General features: G+C 36.2%; 1 protein-coding gene across 1 annotated transcript in view; it reads left to right on the plus strand.

Annotated features, from left to right (window-relative positions):
• CABCOCO1 (ciliary associated calcium binding coiled-coil 1) overlaps positions 1–17,271 on the plus strand; it is a gene marked incomplete at both ends in the record, with an annotated part of 91,130 nt that extends 73,859 nt beyond the window's left edge. Inside the window, 3 exons of the mRNA XM_080695365.1 lie at positions 11,003–11,125; positions 11,639–11,779; positions 17,197–17,271. Of these exons, the coding sequence (XP_080551491.1) occupies positions 11,003–11,125; positions 11,639–11,779; positions 17,197–17,271 (339 nt within the window). The remainder of the gene's footprint in view (positions 1–11,002; positions 11,126–11,638; positions 11,780–17,196) is intronic.
• Between the last annotated feature and the right edge of the window lie 2,460 nt (positions 17,272–19,731).

Below are 19,731 nucleotides of genomic sequence, written 5' to 3' on the forward strand. Positions count from 1 at the left end.
TAGCCAAATTGATCTGGATTCAAGTTCTGACCAGAGCTCTTACCATTTTCTACTTGTGTGACTTTGAGAGAGTTATTTAACTTCTTTGAACTTTAGTTTCTTCAACTTAAAAAGAAAAAAAAAAAAAAAAGAAGCCAGGGCTGGGAGTGTGACTCAAAGGTAGAACACTTGCCTAGCATGTGGGAGGCTCTGAGTTAGACCCTAATAGCTGCAAAAACAAATAAGAAAATAATGAAAAGTAAGGCCAACAAAAAGTCTCTTCACAACATAGTATGACCTGAAAAAACGAGTGTTAAAATGTGCTTTCTAGCTGGGCGTGGTGGCATTCGCTTGTAATCCTGGCATTTGAGAGGCTGAGACAGGAGGACTGCAGTTCACGCACAGCCTCAGCTACTTAGTGAGGTCCTTTGCAACTCAGTGAGACCTTGTTTCAAAATAAAGAATAAAAAATAGGGCTGGGGGTGTAGCTTGGAGGGAGAATGCCCCCTGGATTCCATCCCCAGTACCAAAAAAAAAAAAAAAGTTTTCTAACCAGTCCAATATCAAGTACAGAGCAAGTTTTCAGTAAGTGAGAGCTGCTGCTTCTTCTTTTTTTTTTTTTTGCATCATCAGTGTGTACTCCAGCATGGTGGCCATGGTGGCCAGCACTGCCCACTGCTGACTCCAGTAGGCATCTGTTGCAGTGGGCAGTGAGGGTAGGAAACAGAGGTCACTGTAACTTGGAAGCAGTCAAAATGCAATGAGAATTGTGATATATGGTAAGGCATTTCAACAGCCCCTAGAGATTTTCTGAAGTTACTTCCATCAGGAGCTAGGTATTAGGGAAAAACTATGACTGAGGTTTTTTTTTTTTTTTGTTATTGTTGTTGTTTTTAATCAGAAGCTACATCATGTCTATAAAACAACCCCCAGTCAGTTTATACATCAGTTTAATCATCAACCAGTTCAAAACAACTGTCCTCATTACTGAATCAGTGAGACTCTGGCTGTCTGTCATTGTGCTCATCAAACAAACACTCAGGACTCCACGGACAACTCAGAATGCAGGCACCGCACTGATGCCACAACAGGCCCCTAGGTTGGCTTCCAGGTGGTGTCATTTTTCATGACACCCTTTTTAAACCAAATTGTAGCTGATCAAGCAAAGCAGGGAAGAACGAATACCCTCAGGGCACACTCAACATCTAATGAATGCCTCCCATGCTCTTCCACAAAATGGAGGGAGATCACTCATTTATTGCTATTATTCTATTGCTATTATCCATGCGACAGTGCTTTGCAAGAGGAATAAGCAAAATATTCCATCAGCTTAAGGAATAAACAAAATACTGTGAGAGCTTCAGAAAGACAAGAAAACGCGGGGCGTGGTGCCGCACGCTTGTAATCCCCAGGCTTGGGAGGCAGAGACAGGAGGATGGATTGCGCAGTTTTGAAGCCAGCCTAACTAACTGGCTTAAGAAACCCTGTTTCCAAATAAAATATAAAATCGGTCTGGGAGTATAGCCCGGAGGTAGAAGGTTCCATCCCCAGGACCACCACCAAAACAATAAAAAATAAAAATAAGAAAGACAAGAAAACTTCACTGAGATGAGTGAGCTGGCCTGGAAGACGGGATGGAGTACTGCCTGCCAAGACCCTCCCAGCAGAGGGCACAGTGCAGGCAAGTTGGGCTGGGAAAGCAGCTTCATTCATATTTTGATTTGGCTTTTGTTCTGTTTTTTTTTTTTCTTTTTTTTTCATCTAAGAAATATGCATATTGGGAAAGAGTGACTAGTCTTTACTACTTGGAGCTCAAGATTTGTGAAGGGAAGAACTTGAATTTGAAGGCTGCAAGATGTGCATTGTCATGAATACTAAGGGGCAGGTGTGGCAGACTTCATGGAGGTGCCCCAGTGAGTTTTGTTGCTGATTTGATGTTACAAACAAGGAGGAGGGAATGACTGAAGATAACCACAAGCTTTGAGTCCAGTGACTGAGACTGGTGATGCTACTGAAAGATAAAGTGGGAGGAGGAGTAGGAGGAGGAAGAGGAGGAGGAGGAGAAGGAGGAGGAGGAGGAGGAGGAGGTGTTTTGGGAAGATAATTAGGTAGATATAAATGGACAGGCTTCTGCCTGTCTGAGATTCCAGTAAGCACAGAGTATGTAGCCCAAATGTTCTTCTGCATCATGATAGAAAAATTCTAAATCTGGGGATCTACACAGGTAGGCAATACAGAGTCTTATGTAAATAGAGAAAAAGCCACTTGAAATTTAGTAACATAGGATATAACGTCTGTAACTGGACCAGAGATGATGATGTAATCCAACTCCCAAATGTTATAAACAAAGAAAATGTTCTCAGACATACTCTCTATGGTGTGACAGAACCAGTCCAGGACTATGAATACATTTAAGGAGGGGGGGAAAAAAAAACCACAACCTAGATTTCTAGAACATTATAATCTGCAATAAAAATACCACCTAAATGTTTCAGAGTCACTGTTTTTAACTAAACTAGCATGATTTTCAGATTATAGATGACAAGTCTTTTTTGAGAACATCTATTACTATATATATCATTGTCCACAAAATCAGTTTTGTAGTTAATTTCTAAGACTTCAAATTCCATGAAAATCTCTAAAACCTTAAGGCACCAGACCCGTTCTTTAAAAGTAAATTAGTAGCGGGGCGAGGTGGCACACACTTGTAATCCCCGCGCTTGGGAGGCGGAGACAGGAGGATCGCGCAGGTTCGAACCAGCCGCACTGGCTTAAGAGACCCTGTTTCCAAATAAAAAAATATAAAATAGGTCTGGGAGTGTAGCCCGGAGATAGAAGGGTTTCCAGGAACCCCAGTACCACCAAAAAAAAAAAAAAAAAAAAAGTAAATTAGTAACTCTTCATGTTACTGAAATGACAACCCTGTGAAAAAAATAAAGAACTGCTCTGCCTAAGAAGGGCTTCAGTTCTTCCTGAAAGAGGCCTGTTTCTAGAATGACAAGCGCATAAGGGAAACTGGCAGTACTCTTCTACAAAGCAAGAAAATTCTTCCCTACTGACCAGAGAAGTCTAATACAGCTAAAGAATCAGTTAGTATGGGCTTTAAAAAAAAAAAAAGTAATAAAAAGGTAGGGATGAGGGGAAGCTAAACAAAGGGGAAAATATTTATAACTGTGACAACATGTTTCCTAGGAATAATTTATGAGCCTATTGGAGAAAAAGGAAACATATAATCTATGAATAAATTGCCCCAAATGTAAATATGCCTACTGCAAATTTTCTCTAGTTAAAAATTAAGGTTGAGGTTGTCTAAAGTAAATGACTCCATTTTCGCGGTCTCTTATTTCCTTGATTCTAAGGGTTACCAACTGATTTACAACTTCCTGTATTGTTTTTGAAATCTATATTTGTCAGCACATTTTTAATGTCAGATTACTTAAAATAGACATCTTGGGTCTAAGAGGTCAGAAATAATAATATTATGTTGACTTCTCTAAAAATTTTATAGCGCTTTATAGACATTCTAATTCCCCCTCCCTCGAACTCTGTATTTCTAAATGAAATTAGTTTCAATATAATTTTAAGAGGTTTTTTTTTTTTCACTTTCAACTGATGACTCCAGGACTGAAGTACAGTTCAATCAGTACGCTTTGAAGTGAAGCAAATTACATGTATAGCTTTATTCAATAGAGTTTCAACCTCCTCCTAGTCAGGTAGTTTAAACTGTCAAATAACAAAGTCCAGGAAAAAAAAAAAAAGAGCCAGGACAAAGGACCTAGTGTTCTTCTGTTGGAATTTCTGTTCTAACCATTGTAAGTTATTGTCTCATAATTTCTGCAAATTATAGGTACTTATTCAAAGAGAAAATTCTCAAATATGAAGGTCATGCAATGAGAATATGATATGTGTAAAATCAAATTTTTGAATGTATATTTGATAATTTGAAACAGGCTCTCTCTCCATAAAGATAATTGCATACCTCATCTTTATAACCCTGGTTAATTGACTAATACTGATATTCAATTTCAAATCCTTAAAGAAGAAATCATTTGGAATACTTTAATTTTTAAATATTAAAAAGAAATTTAAATACTATACCTAGATGAAGTCAAACAAAGTTTTATATATAACTACAATTGTTTGAGATGTCTTATGCTGACTTCAATATTTTGCCTTTTAAAATATATGCTGGTAAGCTAAACAAAAATGTTTCAAGTAACCTCTAAAATATTTTTGAAACGCTTTAGGTATTTTCCAGCTATTTATAATGAAATCATACTTTCTGACTCTCACCCTGAGGAAGTTACCAGATCAGGTCAATGTCAGAATCAAAAGTACAATGCCAAATTTAGTCGTTTCAAGAGTTCTGGTGTTTTATTTTCACGAAAAAGATGTGTTGAAAATTTGCCCTGGACTGCTTTAACTCCACTTTTGACAATATTTGTTGAAGAGGATCTTTGCAAAATGAAGGCACCCTGGGCAACCACAGGCCACATTTGGTGTTGAAAAACAAAAGATAAAGGAAGTAATAAACTGGCTAGAGTAGGAAAAGAAAGAGGCAGATGCTCAAATTTGGGAAGTTAGGTGTAAACATTCTCCTTTTGTTAGTAGGTGATTTGCTTTAGTTCTAACAGGGCACATAACTAATTATGTCACACTAGCTGGTCTCAAAAGGGAAGTTGTCAAAATCCTACCTAGGAGCCCTTAAAATAATATGGTACTAAATATATGTTTGATATTTTAAAGACTGTGACTACATGGAGAAGGGTGATAGGCTGTTCTTATTAACCAATTCTTCTTAGTTATTTGGTCTGGACAAGCAATGTTAATAAATACATACAAAAGTAGCATGGACCATTGTCCTCAAATATGGCTACGTTAGTCTGTCAAATGTCTGAACAGGATGGCATTAGAAAGATGATCCTTTCAATAATAACAGTAATTATAAATAATAATAATGATACACCTTGGGGTTTAATAATACTTTCCCTTTGAAGAACTCCCAGCATTTTTATCCACATTATCTAATTTGTGCTTGAAACAATTCAATGAAGTAGCCAGGTAGCAATCATCATTATCCTCCTTTTACAGATAAATAAACTGAGGCCTAGGGATTTTCTTAGCATCACACAATTAGGAATAGAGCCAAGCCTAAAGCCTATAATTCAGTGATCTGTCTTCCAGATTATTGCATCTGTAGAAAATATCTGGATATCTAAAGAACAGTTCTTTCCCTCAGGAAATGTTGCACCAGAGCCAGATCAAAACATCTTTTCCTTTTAAATTGCATTTATGTGACAAGAATGTAGTCCTTTTCCGTTTCATTAGAGAGGATTTTATTGTCTGAGGTCATTAAGATAGGCGTGTTCAGATTTATTTTCAAATTGTAGATTGCCCTTAAGCAGAAGTACTCCAAAATACTAAAGATATCTAAAATATTCAGGAATCGATTTCTTTGATTATCCAATTTTTAAAAAATTATTATTTTAAGCCCAAGTTAAACAAGATCAAATCAAGTTATATAAATACAAATGGGCACAAGGTGTTAACTGGAATATCTTTGCCAGATTGCAAATCGGTTCACTGTGGCCTGCCAACTTAAATTCCTCCCTGCATCTTCAGCTGGAATGGGTAGTCTTCATTTCTGTCCTGACTTGTTGGGCTGTGTTACCATTCACTGGCTAGGTGATTAGCATGTATGGATCCAATGGTCTCAAAGCTCTATTAAGTTATAAATATTCAAACTACCAGTATGCCATGGATAAAAATAGGAGTTGCTATTAGATATCTATTCATACCCTGTAGAAGCCTGGTAACACCTTGAACCTTTTCAAAATATAAATACTGCATATTAAGCATAGAAAAGAAAACTGATGTGCTGTATTTGCAAATTTATTTCCAAGTCAAAAATGCAAAGGAAGAGGACTCTTGTAGCAGAATTGATACTCTACATTTACGGAGTATGTTAAGAAGTTTGTAATGGCCTTAACACAAGAGAAAAACACTTTCGAAACAGATTAATTAGTTTCTCTGATAATCCTGGCTTTTACATTTCTTCTTTTCATTTTAAATTTATGACCTCTGTGTGACATTCCCTGAGTTTATTGCATTTCGCAGGTGGCATTCATATGTTGTTACTCTATGTGCTGTATATTGTGGGCAATGAGTTACAATTTTTTGTTAAAAATTTCCAGAACCACACAAGTACTTCTTAATTAGACTTGCAAATGAGTAATGCCTTTCTTCAAGAGGGGGAAATAGTTAAAACATTACAGGAATTTTTGTGCCTTTTTCCCTTAGTTAATAGTGGGGAAACTTGGCAATAAAATTTGCTTTTTGAAACTTTGACATATTTTAGTAAGTTCTGATTTACATATGAAGTCATCCTCTGACAATTCCAAACAAATGTCTCTTCAAAGCAAACTCACTCTTTTGTCTGTGTGCCTGTGGCTCAAAAAGGACGGAACAGACTTATCTTACTTTCTGCCATTCAAAATACTAGAAAGTTATCATCTCAATGGCGTTTTTAATATCTAGAATAATTTGATAATATATTTTAATGATTTTACAATTATCACCTTAACATAGATTTTAGTGGTACCACTTTCTCTAAAGAATCATTACTCAAGAAAAACAATAAATCTAAGTTTGAAAAAGTAGAGAAAGAAAGCATGTAGTAATAGGACTTTTTTTTTTTTCTTTCTTTTCAGTACTGGGGATAGAAACCAGGGGCATTGTACCTCTGACCTACACCTTCAGCCCTATTTGTTTAGTCTTTTTAAAATTTTTTCTGAAACAAGGTCTCATTGAATGGCGAAAGGCCTTGCTAAGTAGCTGAGGCTGTCCACAAACCCCAATACTCTGGTCCCTGCCTCTCAAATGCTGGGATTACAAGCTTGCATCACCACGCCCGGCCTAGTAATAGGACTTTGAGATTAAATGTTTCTACTTCTCAGACACACTAAGAACCAAAAGCAAAATCTAATTCCTGTAAGAATGATTTTAAATGCAAACTGACCCAGTAAGGGTCAAAATTCTTAGCATTTATTTCCCATGGTAGATATCCAATTCATGTTGAATACACAATTTTTTCAAAGATTTCTAGTGATTTCTCTTGGTTTTTCAGGTAAAACTTTTGCATGTGTTTGCCATGAAATTTTGTAATTTTGAGTATTAAACTGTGCCAAAAAGCCATTTACTTGGTATTCCTTAAATACCATAGCACAATTCAACTAAAACACAGATTGTAAGCCATCTTAAATAACACTAATGCCATGTGCACGTAATGAACAATATAACTAACTTAATTTTCATGTAACAGATAACATCTGGAGGAAATGTATATTGGTAAGTTATGCAAAACTAATTTTCTGGTGACCACATTTGTAGATGTTATTTATTGTACGTTCACTTAACAGTCCATTATTCTGTTTAGAAATCTATTCTCTTCTTTATTAGAGCTTTTAATGTACTCACCTTGGTTCAAATGTTCTGCTCATTATCGGAAAAAAATATAAATGGCATTCACATGGGGCAACATGATTGTTTTTATTATATCCATTTATGTGCAAGCATTCAAAAATGGCAAAGAAACACATTTATTGCTTTACATTCAAAGTAATATTTAGGGGATATTTGAAAGTCGAGCATAACTGATCATTTGGCCAAATGAATATATGTGTATAATCAGAAGCTGCTGATTTTTAATCTCAGCATCAGGCCCCAGGCAAGTCACTTCCAGCCCTTCTCTTTGTTTCCTGATCTGAATATCATGGGTGCCGTTCTCACATGGAAAAGGGGGTTTACTAAGTGTAGGTACCAAATAGGAGTGTTATTTAATAAGCTTATTTGATTCTTTTTCTGTTTTATTTTCCAGATTTAAGAGGTAACATATTAGACTTTTGAGGAAAAAAAATATGAGACAATTACAATTCTATAGGAATGCATAAAAATAGTTATAAAACTAGCTTTATTTAATTTGCTTCAACTATTCGTAGACTTGAGGAAATTATAACGTTCTTTCAGAAAATCTAACTTAATAAAGCTGACCATGTCTCTCTGTTTTAAATAGATTTTATTACAGAACCAGTGATGTTGTAAAACATGAGGTTTTGTTAAAAAAATACAAAGGCCTAATTGTATTTTTTTAAAGAAAGTATTGCATCAGACGGTTTCATTTAAGCATATTTGCTGGCTCTGTGTTCTCACCACAATTATTGATTCTAATTTTCCTTAAACTTGTTTTTTCTTTTTTTTTTTAAAAAAGCTACCATTTTATAATAAGCAAAAATCACTATGATGCTTCTGGGCACTATGTTTATTTCAAACTATGTATTTGAAAGTGTACCTTCTTATTATTAAAGAAAACTTTATTTTTATCCGCATCTGAAATTGGGGCATTTTTTTTCCCTCATAATAACTCACTAACGTAGCTAAATGTAATTCTTCATGAAAGAGAAAAAACATAGCCTTGGTTTGGTTCTTTAATAGTATGCAAAACTCTTGAAGAAAGGAAATTCTCACCCCAGTTTTGGTGCACAAATTAAATCAATTTAATAGTTATATGAGCTACACTCATAAAAATCAAGGGAAAGAAAAGCTCAGCTTTCATCCAGAACTTCAGCTTCTTGGAATAAATGGGCGCTTCACTCTACCAAAAAAATGATGATGTGGAGCTGAAAAGGGCCAAGTTTCCAAGTGTGTGCCCCGATCTCTCTCTCCCTCTCTCTCTTTCTCTCTCTCTCTCTCTCTCTCTCTCTCTCTCTCTCTCTCTCTCTCTCTCTCTCACACACACACACACACACACACACACACAGCCAAAGACAAGGAAACTGTAGTTTTCAAGTAATCCAGATGAACCATATAAAGAAATCCAAATCATAAGAGTCTAAAGGATAAAATGAGAGACTTGTACATAAATACCTACTTCATTTTAAGTGTATAATCTGATGGGAAAAGAGACACACGGGAAAGATGGTAGAATCTGCTATTACCAGAAAGGAACTTCAACAGAGGGTGAGGGTAAATTAGCAGAAAGGCCTAATCTGTGTATAGAAAAAATATAACAAGAAGTTAGATCACTGTGGTAACTCCAGTCAAGATAAATTTTGCTCCATTACAAGAAAACACTGTTACCTTGCACATCTCAGTGACTGGAGCAAATTCAGTGAACTCGAGCCTTCTTTTCAGTGTCTCACCATTCTCCTGACATTCCAGACTTCCTGCTCCTCACTGTATAGTAAAGTCTGTGCCACTAAGTAAATGCACCATCTTCTTTCCTTGTCTCTTCTTTATTTTACCCATAGTATTTCAGGAAAAAAAAAATCTAAAATATGGTTAGCTGTATCCTTTTCCTAGCTTGGGAAAATAAAGAGCAATCGAATATGAGAGAAGATACAAACTAAGAGTGATAGAAAGAGGCACAAATAATTTTGTGAAAAGATGAAACTGCCTGCATGCCCAACCACTTAGGAAAAAAGCAATCGTTTGTGAATGTGATGTAAAAAAAAGAACTTTGCAAACACGTTTTCTCAGTATTCTGTCTTGACTAGCATTCAGTCAATTTATGATAAACAATCTGTAGTTATGTCACCTATTAGATTAGAAAGTAGGTGCTTAGCAATGTCAATAATTTTTAAGTATGGAAACTTAATGACTTATTACAATTTACTGAAAATCATATAGGCCAAGAAGTCAGTAAGCCGGGGGGGGGGGGGGGGGGGGTGTTAACTCCTAGCCCTATCACTAAGTAATCATTTGGCCTTGGGCTAATCATTTAACCTCTCGGTTTCCAAATCTCCTTGCCTGTAAAGTTAGGACACTATGGTGCTTCTGTATATTAACACTAAGCAGCAGCTTCCTATAAACTCAAATTAAAATTAATAACATAAATTCACTGCAAAATACATACACATTGGGAGGACTAAGAAATAACCTAGCTCCCAGTAGATTATAAAATGTATCTCTTATCTAAATCAGAAGTATTAATATCTAAATGGTGATATAACATGTATATTTATCTGAAATATCATGGAAAAGTTAGAAATGAATGCATATTATTTTCATATTTTTTTTTTTAGATTTCATCAGACAGTAATTATCTGGTAAATGTATACATTTCCAGGGTTTTGTCTTCAAACTTGTAATCCCAGGGCCTAACTTTGTCAGCATGCAGTGAGTGAGTTCATCTGAGTTGTACTAAAAAGCTCATGAGAGTTTACTATATAAACTAGAACAACTTATTGATTTACAGTAAGGAAAGTCTTATTCCTACAGATCAGTTGAGATGGGAAATCAAATTATGGTCAAATGTTGCATGTTTGACATGGAATTAGAACAAGATGAACCAATTAAATGAGTCATCTGCTTGCTGCTATTTTTAGCCTCATTTTCTCTTTTTCTCCCCCGTCATGGAGGCCCAGGCATGGTAAAAGTTAGCTTTATTTGGCTCTCCCATTTCTTCACTTCCAGTGGTGACTAGCATCTTCCTCTGACTGACATACGATTGCTAAAGAGCTGTGAATGGCTGGTGATGAAGTCTTACCCTATTTTTTCAGTAAATCTCTCTGATTTACAGTGTCCTTATCACCAAGTTCTGATGACACGCCACTACTGCCCACAGAAACAGTTACATTTTGCTGAGTAATATCAATCACCAGGCTGTTGTTGAGTGTAATAAGCACCAGAACTCCAGATGGGTATTCCAGGGCTCTAAGAATTGGGTCTTTGCCTACAGAGATCTTGTAGGCAGGAGATAAGAGACTGAGGCTTGAAACAAACGCTGAAGCAGTGTGAGAGAGTACACAAAAAGAGTAAGATGAGAAATTAGCAAAATAAAATGATAATTGAAAAATATAGACCTCCAAAAGCATCAGATAACCAAGAGGGCTTCGGCATCAAGAATTCAGAGGAGATGGCCTTTAAAGGATGCTGGACTCTGAAGAATAATAGACACGTAAGGGAACTGGCTGATTGTGGTTGCTCACTGAAAGCTCTCTAATTTAGTCCGTCTCTTCCTCTCCAGCAAGTGATAGAGGTTGTCCAGTCTGTGGGTGGCCTTTTCCCAGAGCCCCTGGAAGAAGGAATCTCATTTGATATTTATTCAACATTTATCGAGCCATCAACAACATTAGATACAGAAATAAAGGTAGGTGCACTTTTATTGTATTTTTTATAACAGCTTCATTTTAAACTATGCTTTTATTAGTGCATACATGTACTGAGCACCTAAGATCTCTTTTGTTTTTTCAATAACTGTACTTTGGCATTATACTCTCTAGGGGTGGGAGGAGGAGAAACTAAATATCCTTCCATTTTCTTTGCCTCTGATTTTTTTTCAACCAGACATAAACATTTATCTTAGCATTGATTCAAATCTGGGCCAAATGATGGTGGTTCCACAGTTTTAACTTCCTCCACCACATCAACCTTAATCTCCACTTCACTTCTTCAAAAGTAGGTACTGCCTTGGCATCATGACTTGATCTACTATAATCCCTATGAATAATAAAACTACAAGGTAATACCAAGTTAAATCAAAATTTTCCTCCTGATGGATATTGTTCTTGGTAGAATAGTATCCAATAGAAATTTAAAGTGGCATATAAATCATTGGGTGCTCCAGAAATCACTTGAATATCACTTATTATCAATATTCTAGGGGTTGGATCAAGAACAAGGCCCTAAGGAGTCCGAAACAGAAACCGACACTTCAGAAACTGATCCTTTAGTTGGCTTCACCATTGAAGATATAAAATCAGTTCTAGCTCAAGTCACAGAAGAGGTTTTAACTGGCATTCAGGTACTCAATATCATAGTATACTCACCTATTTTACTGTTGGTTTATTTTACATACTCAATCTTAAAATATATAACCATTGTCCACACTATGCCATTGTGAGTAATACTTAAGATGGAGGAGTTTGGTTTAATATGTCTACATAATTCTCAGTTGAGTCATCTGAGATTCCGTAAGATCATAAAATAGATTTGCCCACAGCATCTAGAGTGGTGTGTGTTATCAGTTTGCAAAATCATTCAACACAGAAGCCAAAGAAACAACATAGTGAAGACTCTGTGACTTGTTAAACTGTAAACGTTGCTTATGCAAGAATAATTGGTGCACATTTCTGAACAGTAAACACTAAAGATCAAATCATAATTTCTAGCTAAGTCTTCCCAACAATTTTTTTTGAAATGTCTTCAAAATCCCTTTCAGATAGTTGGTTTCTTTTCCCTTATCACTAACAGCTAAACAATTCACACCAAGGGCTTCATGAAAATGGAGATAGCAGCCGCCATCTCGGTAGCAGCCAGTGATCTCTCAGCCAGCTTAGCTTTGTGCTTATTTCTCATTCTGTCCAACCAACAAACAAACAACCATTTCTACCTCAACACAAAGATTTACAGGAATTCACATAATTCTCCAGACCACATGATTAAATAACTGAAGTGCATATTTTGAGCAAATTTGCAATTTCTTAGAAATGACCATAAATCAGTAGGACAACATACTGCATATTTAAAATACTAATGCAGCTCAGAGAAAATTTAGTTGTTATGAAAACATGAGACCATACACAAGAAGGACGTAGTATTAACAACTAATTTAGAAAAGCAAAAGATTAGTTTGGCATAAGCATACCTTGTTACTTGTTTAATCGCTGAATGTTATTGCACTATTTACATGAACATTTAATGATTTGGTGCCAACAGAATCAGCCAAAGTCCTCAGCTTAATAAGGGGTGTTTAGTGTTTACCAGAAATAGTGGAAGAACACGTTTTACACAAAGCTTTATTGTTAACAACCCCATGAATGTAATAACTGGTTACTGTGTGCAAGAGCAGAGTTCAGTTGAATTAAGCTGAGTTCAGAATATATCTCCTCTTTAGATTTGATAACATTTCATCTAAATATAGTTTATGTATAATCATGGCCCTGGGCTTCTTTGCAATCCTGCGGCTCTGAAATTATTGCCGAGGAACTACTAGACAGCAATAGGATTGTTTGCAGGCCCCCAAAATTGAAAACATCTTTTCAAGGTCATGTTCCATGTAGCAAACAGTATGCTTTTAACTATTCGCTGATTCTTTAAAAAATATTAGAGTGTGTAGCATTTATTCCTCTAGTCTATAACAGAAAGAATATGATTGGTGTATGTGAACATTATCTCTCCAATGGCCTGCAGCCATCCTGGAAGTTCATTAGCTTCCTCAGCTAAATGTAACTAGGCACAGAGAGAACTTGAACCAGAGGAGAGAGATGCACCTCCTTTAGGTGCCACGGTCATTGCCTGATTAAAAGGATCAGTAGTTATCTGCCTGCGCCAAATCACTGCCTATTTTTTAGTGAAATGGCAGGATGATGTGAATTTATACAGTGTCTCCAAACAGCTAACAATTTTATGTATTCTCTCTCAATAATCCATGCAAGCAAGAAGGACAATTGAAAAACAAGACACAGAAAGATTAAGTAATTTGTCTTGAGTTTCCGGGGTGGGCAGCTAATGAAAGGCCCTGGATGGGAGCTGTGAGCTGGGTTCGAGTTCTAATTCCAGTGTTATCCACAAAAACCACATAGCGTCTAATATCACAGCCAGACTACTTTGGATTTTAATACACTTGTGGGGTGGTACTTTTCTAGTGTTTACCCTGCGTCTTGGTTCAATTCCAAGTTGGGTAATTACTTTCCGTTTGCCTAAATTTCTCCTCCTACTTCAGAAGGATAAGTCATTTTTCACTTCTAACGCCTGACTTCCAGTGTTCCTGGCTCTAAAAACTGCCATATCCCTTTTCAAGGGTAGCTGCATGTCAGTGGTCAGTGTACGTAAGCCTTCTGAACAAACTTGCTATACAAACATTCAATGAGTTATTACTTGTAAGATGTTTTCAATTTTCTCCTTTCTTTATTTAAGCCATACTATTATTACAAGTATTTGCCGGAAAAGGCAGTAGCGAATTTATGTTTTAAGTCTAAATTTTTTCAAAGGTTCCTCTGTAATGTGGTTAAAAACATATATCATCTTCTATAATATAGAAAGCTCTGAAAATGTAGTGGGAATCCTTACTTTTTTGTTATTCTACTAATTTTCCCATGAACTCACTTTTTAGTGTTAGGGATTTATGAAGAATGAAGTTATCATGATCTTCAAATGTTAATTAACATTATAATGAATAGAGCAAATATTTTAGGACTATATTATTGAGGTATTTTAATTTTTTTGTAGTACTGGAGGTAGAACCCAGGGGCTTTTCTACCTCTGGGCTATACTCTAAGACCTTTTTATATTTAATTTGGAAACAGGGTCTCACTAAATTGCTGAGAGCCTCCCTAAGTAGCTGAGGCTGGCTTTGAACCTGTGCGATCCTCCAGTCTCAGCCTGCCAAGCACTGGAATTACAAGCGTGCGCCACCATGCCCAGAGAGGTATTTTAATTTTAAGGACACATTCAAAATGAAATTATTTTGGTCCTGAGTTATATAATAAAAATTGCACCCAATGGAACAAATTTTAATATATTTAAAGAATTATATTTGAGAGAAATGTGAATACAAACACTAAATTCATGCATTGATGTTGGCTATTGGCCCTAAAAATAGGGCCTAAAATAATGTGAAAAATAATAATGTGAAATAAATGAAAACCTTGAGGGAGGTCTACCATCTTGGGGAATCTTAAGTATGTCTTAAGATGTCAAAGGACATCTTCAGGTCAAGGTTAAATTTTTCCATCTTAGGAAAGTGAATGAGACCCCTCAAGGTGTAGTGGTCAGTGAAAAGCTATTTTGGGTTGTACTTTTTAGGAAAGATCTATAGGCAATAGAACCAAACCCAACCCTAGAAATTGTAGGGTAGCTGGTCATTTCATCAGTATTCTGAGGAATAACTTGACAGACCAGTAAAGCCTGTCCTTGACCAGACATGACATCTTCCCATCCAGTCTCTGCTGACTGTGCCTAAACTGAAGTATGAGACCACTAGGGACTCGAGGTCTGGAACATTACTCCCCACTCTGTGCACCACTCTGCCGGGCACACCTTATCTTCACCAACCTTTTCCCCAAGGTCCACACCTATTTCAGTAAACTCTGTCTCAGGGAAATACTGGAAAGGGCTCCAGGTTCCTGTGAGATGCTTGGTGAAGGAGTGGGACAGAAACTAGTGGAAAATAGTTTATCTGTCCTTAGATAAAATAAAGCAGTGAGATTATGAATGTGCAGAGAAGAATATTAATGAAAGTAGGAAAGGCTTGCTGTTTTGGTAGAACCATGATTTCTAATCCATTTGAACTGTGACATGATTTCTTCAAACCTATTTAATCACAATATGGTACAGTATGTTGTGTGCCACAAAATTTATTTTAACAAAGCAGGGATAACAAATTTTATAAATATTTCACGGCAACAAACATATCAATGAAATATCCCATTAGGAAAGTGCATCACAAAATTGGAAGTTAGGAACTTAAAGTCAGGGTATGTTAACAAAAATCTTATTCTCCTGCTCAATTTTCCAGATAAGGATTAATAGGCAGGATGGTTAAATACCTTGCCCAAGGCTATATAGCTAAACTAGTACATAGTTCTCCCCATTCATTGACCAAAGTTCCTGTCAACTCTACTAAAATTATGCATAAGGAGATTTAATGGATCTTGAAAAATAAGAGTTCTTTTGTAACGTAGAGAACTATTACTCATCTTCTCCACTCATCCAGTAAGAAAGGCAAATATAAGACACCAGAGGCCAAAACTTGATCTCAGAGCTTAAAGAAAAATTAAACCAGAAAACTAATCCTCATATAAATTGTGAATCTGTAATTATTGACACCAATGTGATTGTGTAAGAAATATCAACTATTATTATGAAGGTAAAATAAAATCTCATCAGATAAGACTACCAGGAAGACATTTTACATTCATAAAAGTAAATAAAGAAAGAATATAACTGGTGTTTTTAAAAACAGTATTTATTTTTTAAACTTTTTTCTTTGCCCAGATCCTTACAGGTTAGGCAAGTATTCCACCACTGAGCTACATCCCCAGCTCCCAGATTTATTCTATTTGAATAAATAATCAAGCCAGGTGTGGTGGCGCACACTTGTAATTCCAGCATTCGGGAGGCTGAGACAGGAGGATTATGGTTTGAGGACAGCCTCAGCTACTTAGTGAGGCCCTTTGCAACTCAGTGAGACCCTGTTTCAAAATAAAAAATTAAAAATAGGGCTGAGGATATAGCTTAGAGGTAGAATGCCCCTGGGTTCTATCCCCAGTACTGCAAAAAAAAAAAAAAAATTAAAAATCATCAAAATTCTTCAAAATGCAATTACCCTGAACACCTCAAATTAGTTTGTATTCATATAAATATTCTAAAGTTTGCATTTGTTAACATGTCTGTTAATGAATGTCTCTTCATACACTTCACATGTTCTTAAGTTACCCAAATACCAAGAAAAGACACCAATTTTGCCGTGCACACCAGCACTGTTTCCCCTATTCATAATTGTATCAGCCATCACGATAAAAGGAAGACATTTCCAGGTCTACTAACATTCAGGTACTGTGTATTTCTGGAATTGTACAGGTAGCTGTGTTTGTCCACAGAACATCACTGCCAGAGGCTAAATACCATCACGGCTGCAACAATCGTTAAAACCTGTCAGCAACTGCTTACTTCTTTCTACCCACAATATACCACAAAGTGGCATCAAGAGTCATAATTTATGATGAATACTCTTAATTATGAGAAGTGTTCTAATTGTGAGATTATTTGTGTTGTTATTTTGCAAAAGACGCTTCTGGGATCCCATTTAGAATGCATTACACACGAGACAAAAACATTTCCGCCAAAGGAGGTGGGGGGACCAACAACGCTACGATAACCGAGCCCAGAGCGGTTGTTCTGATTCTGTGCTTATTGGTAAAATCTGTCTGAAAATGCAGATAAATTATCCTATCTTCCAACACAAGGCTACGTGAAAAATGGCTGTCCAAATACCACTTCCTGCTCATAGTAGACATGCTATACATTGGGAATGTGCAGAGAAATATGATAAAGTGTTATCACATCACTACAGGCTGAAACACGGCTACGTCTGCAAAACAGGAAGGTGTGTGAGGGATAATGTCTGTCTTTAGGCACTATAGTATGTCAAAACCACAAAGACAATGTGCAGCACAAGATAGCTCCGTCATAACCACTTTTTTATGATTGTCTTCACAGACTGAGATAAACGAAAAGCTGCAAATAGAGGAAGAGGCCTTTAATGCACGGATAGAAAAATTGAAAAAGGCCTGAGGATTCGGAACAAGGAGAGCACTGCTAACTTCACACAAGCAAACAAAACCAGGCAGCATGATGGATTCGCTAGAGCATCATATATTTCCCTCCTCTAGTTGTGAAAGGAAAAACAAGCCCCACTCTTTATTATCTTAAGTAATTAGAATAGTATTGGCCCCAGTTTTACCAGCTCTTGTCCCATAATAGACTCTGAATTTATTGCGCCAAGTATAATAAAAGTATTTTGTGTACAAGGGTTTGGAGAATTATATATAACAATACAATTACTTTTATGATAGTCCTTTGACGTTTTGACTAATAAATACTATTCATCTTCGGTGAGAATGAAACCAATGTTTTTAATAACCGAAAATAAAAAATTAATAATTTTATTCATATTGACCCAAATGAACTGTCACGATTACTGGAGCACTGTAAAAAGATGCCAGAGCCATTCTGCTGAGGAGAAAACTTGCTAAACAATACAATTCAAATTTATATACTAGGGTATTTTTTTTTACTTAAATCATTTGGTTTTCTTATTTAAACATTTCAGTGTGAAACCAATTTTCTGAAATTATATAATGCAGTTTGAAGCATTTTAATTTATTCTGTGCTGTATTTGTTATTTCTAATCTTGTTACTCTCCCAGGAGAATACATGACCTATATAAAAAGAAGCAATGTATAAATGGTTATTAAAGACCAACCTATATATAGACTGTAAAAATCTTAAATACAAATCAAACTCACAGAGCTCCTAAAATTAACCATTATATTGCAGCAGACTAGCTGAAAACTATCTCGAGACTTTAAATACCCTTAAGAAAATATAATTTCAAAACAAAAATAGCCAGAGGCCAACTGATTGTCCCTGGTTAGACAAATTAGTTAATTACTACCTAAGCCCTTTTTAAATGAATATTCTGGAACGAGGGCAGAACAAAGCTAGGAAAGGCAGTTACCTCAAGGATTTTCAAGGTTATGCATATAATATATGCATATGGGTGCAATCAGTTGAATATGGGTTATACTCATACCCTCTCCTTGGCAGCAAAAGAACTGCCCAAAATATATTCATTTGGAACATATATAGATCTGGCAGCTTTTGGTAGAATCAGGTTTTGAACCTGGGCCTATATGATTATAAAACCCATAAATTTGCCCATCTATCCATCTTATAGTTAACATGAAATCAAGTGAAAACGGGTCTTTCTTTTTCCTTATTAGTTATAATAAGTTATAATCAGTTATAATTAAGGGAACAAATTTGGTTATGTCATTAGCATATTAAGTATTTAGAAAATTTATACAAGGGTAGGATTATAGCCTAGTTCCACTCACTCATTCCTATATCTTCATTAAGCACCCCTTAAGTGTCTGGCCCTTTAGTGGTGACTCCAAGAGACAGTCTCTTTCATAATAATTGGTCACAGCTGTAGCAAAGACAAGCTTCAGATAGATATGAGAATATAGAAAAATGGAACTCGGTTTAATCTGAGAGGTCATGGAAGATTCCTATGAGTGTTGACATTTGGGCTGGGATCTGAAAGACATGTAGAATTTATCCAGTGGAAGATGAAGGAAGATTCACTTCAGGCAGAGACAGAGAGAAGACTGCATAAATTCCCTGGGACACAAGTTGGAGCTGAAGGATTGACCAGAGCCAGAGCTTTCTTAGGGTCATAGCCCATATGACAGATTGTTATTTTTAACCTAAAAACTTGGAAATTGTTAATAAGTTTAAGTAGAAGGGACATGTGGTTAGTGTTTCTAAAAAGCTCATCCTTCTGGTAAACAGGACTTCTATCATGAAAACTTGGGGAAAAGAATATACTCATGAAAGACTTATATTGCTAATGAGTATACTGTACCGCTTCTTAGCAATTTCATGAAGTGGGAGAAAAAAGGAAAACTTGACTTCCCTAAATTCCCAGGTCCACCTACTCTAAGCAGTCTTTGGCACATAGCAGCCCCCTGAAGAGCCAATTAAAAACATAGTAGCCACCTATCTCTAAGACCTGGAGCAGCCTTGCCATCCACAGGAAGAGATGTTTCTCCCATTTGTAAAAACGATTTGGGAAGCTTTGTCCTAGCCCCCACAATAAGTTTCAAAGAGAAAATATATTCATTATGTTGTGAACAAGTCACAGACTGCCACTATTTCAGGTATTTGCAGGCACTGTTGCACCTAAATATAACTGTGGAGTCTTTTTTTTCCCCAAAATCCAAATATAAAGTTCTATTTCTATCCTCCATTTGATTGGAACCATTCAACCATCCTGGTAGATAATAAGTTTGCATGTTCTTAGATTGCATTTCATTATGCTTCAGTTTCCCTAGAGAATAAACCTGCTCCTTTTCCCAGCAATTGTAGAGGGGCAATAATTCTGACATCTCAAATTTCAGAGTCTCCGAAAGAGGTCCCTCTTCTGGACATCAAAGCCAGTTTTTCCCCTGGACATTAATTTATTAAATA

The sequence above is a fragment of the Muscardinus avellanarius genome, assembly GCF_963383645.1.
Source record: "Muscardinus avellanarius genome assembly, chromosome: 4".
Classification (NCBI taxonomy): Eukaryota; Metazoa; Chordata; class Mammalia; order Rodentia; family Gliridae; genus Muscardinus; species Muscardinus avellanarius.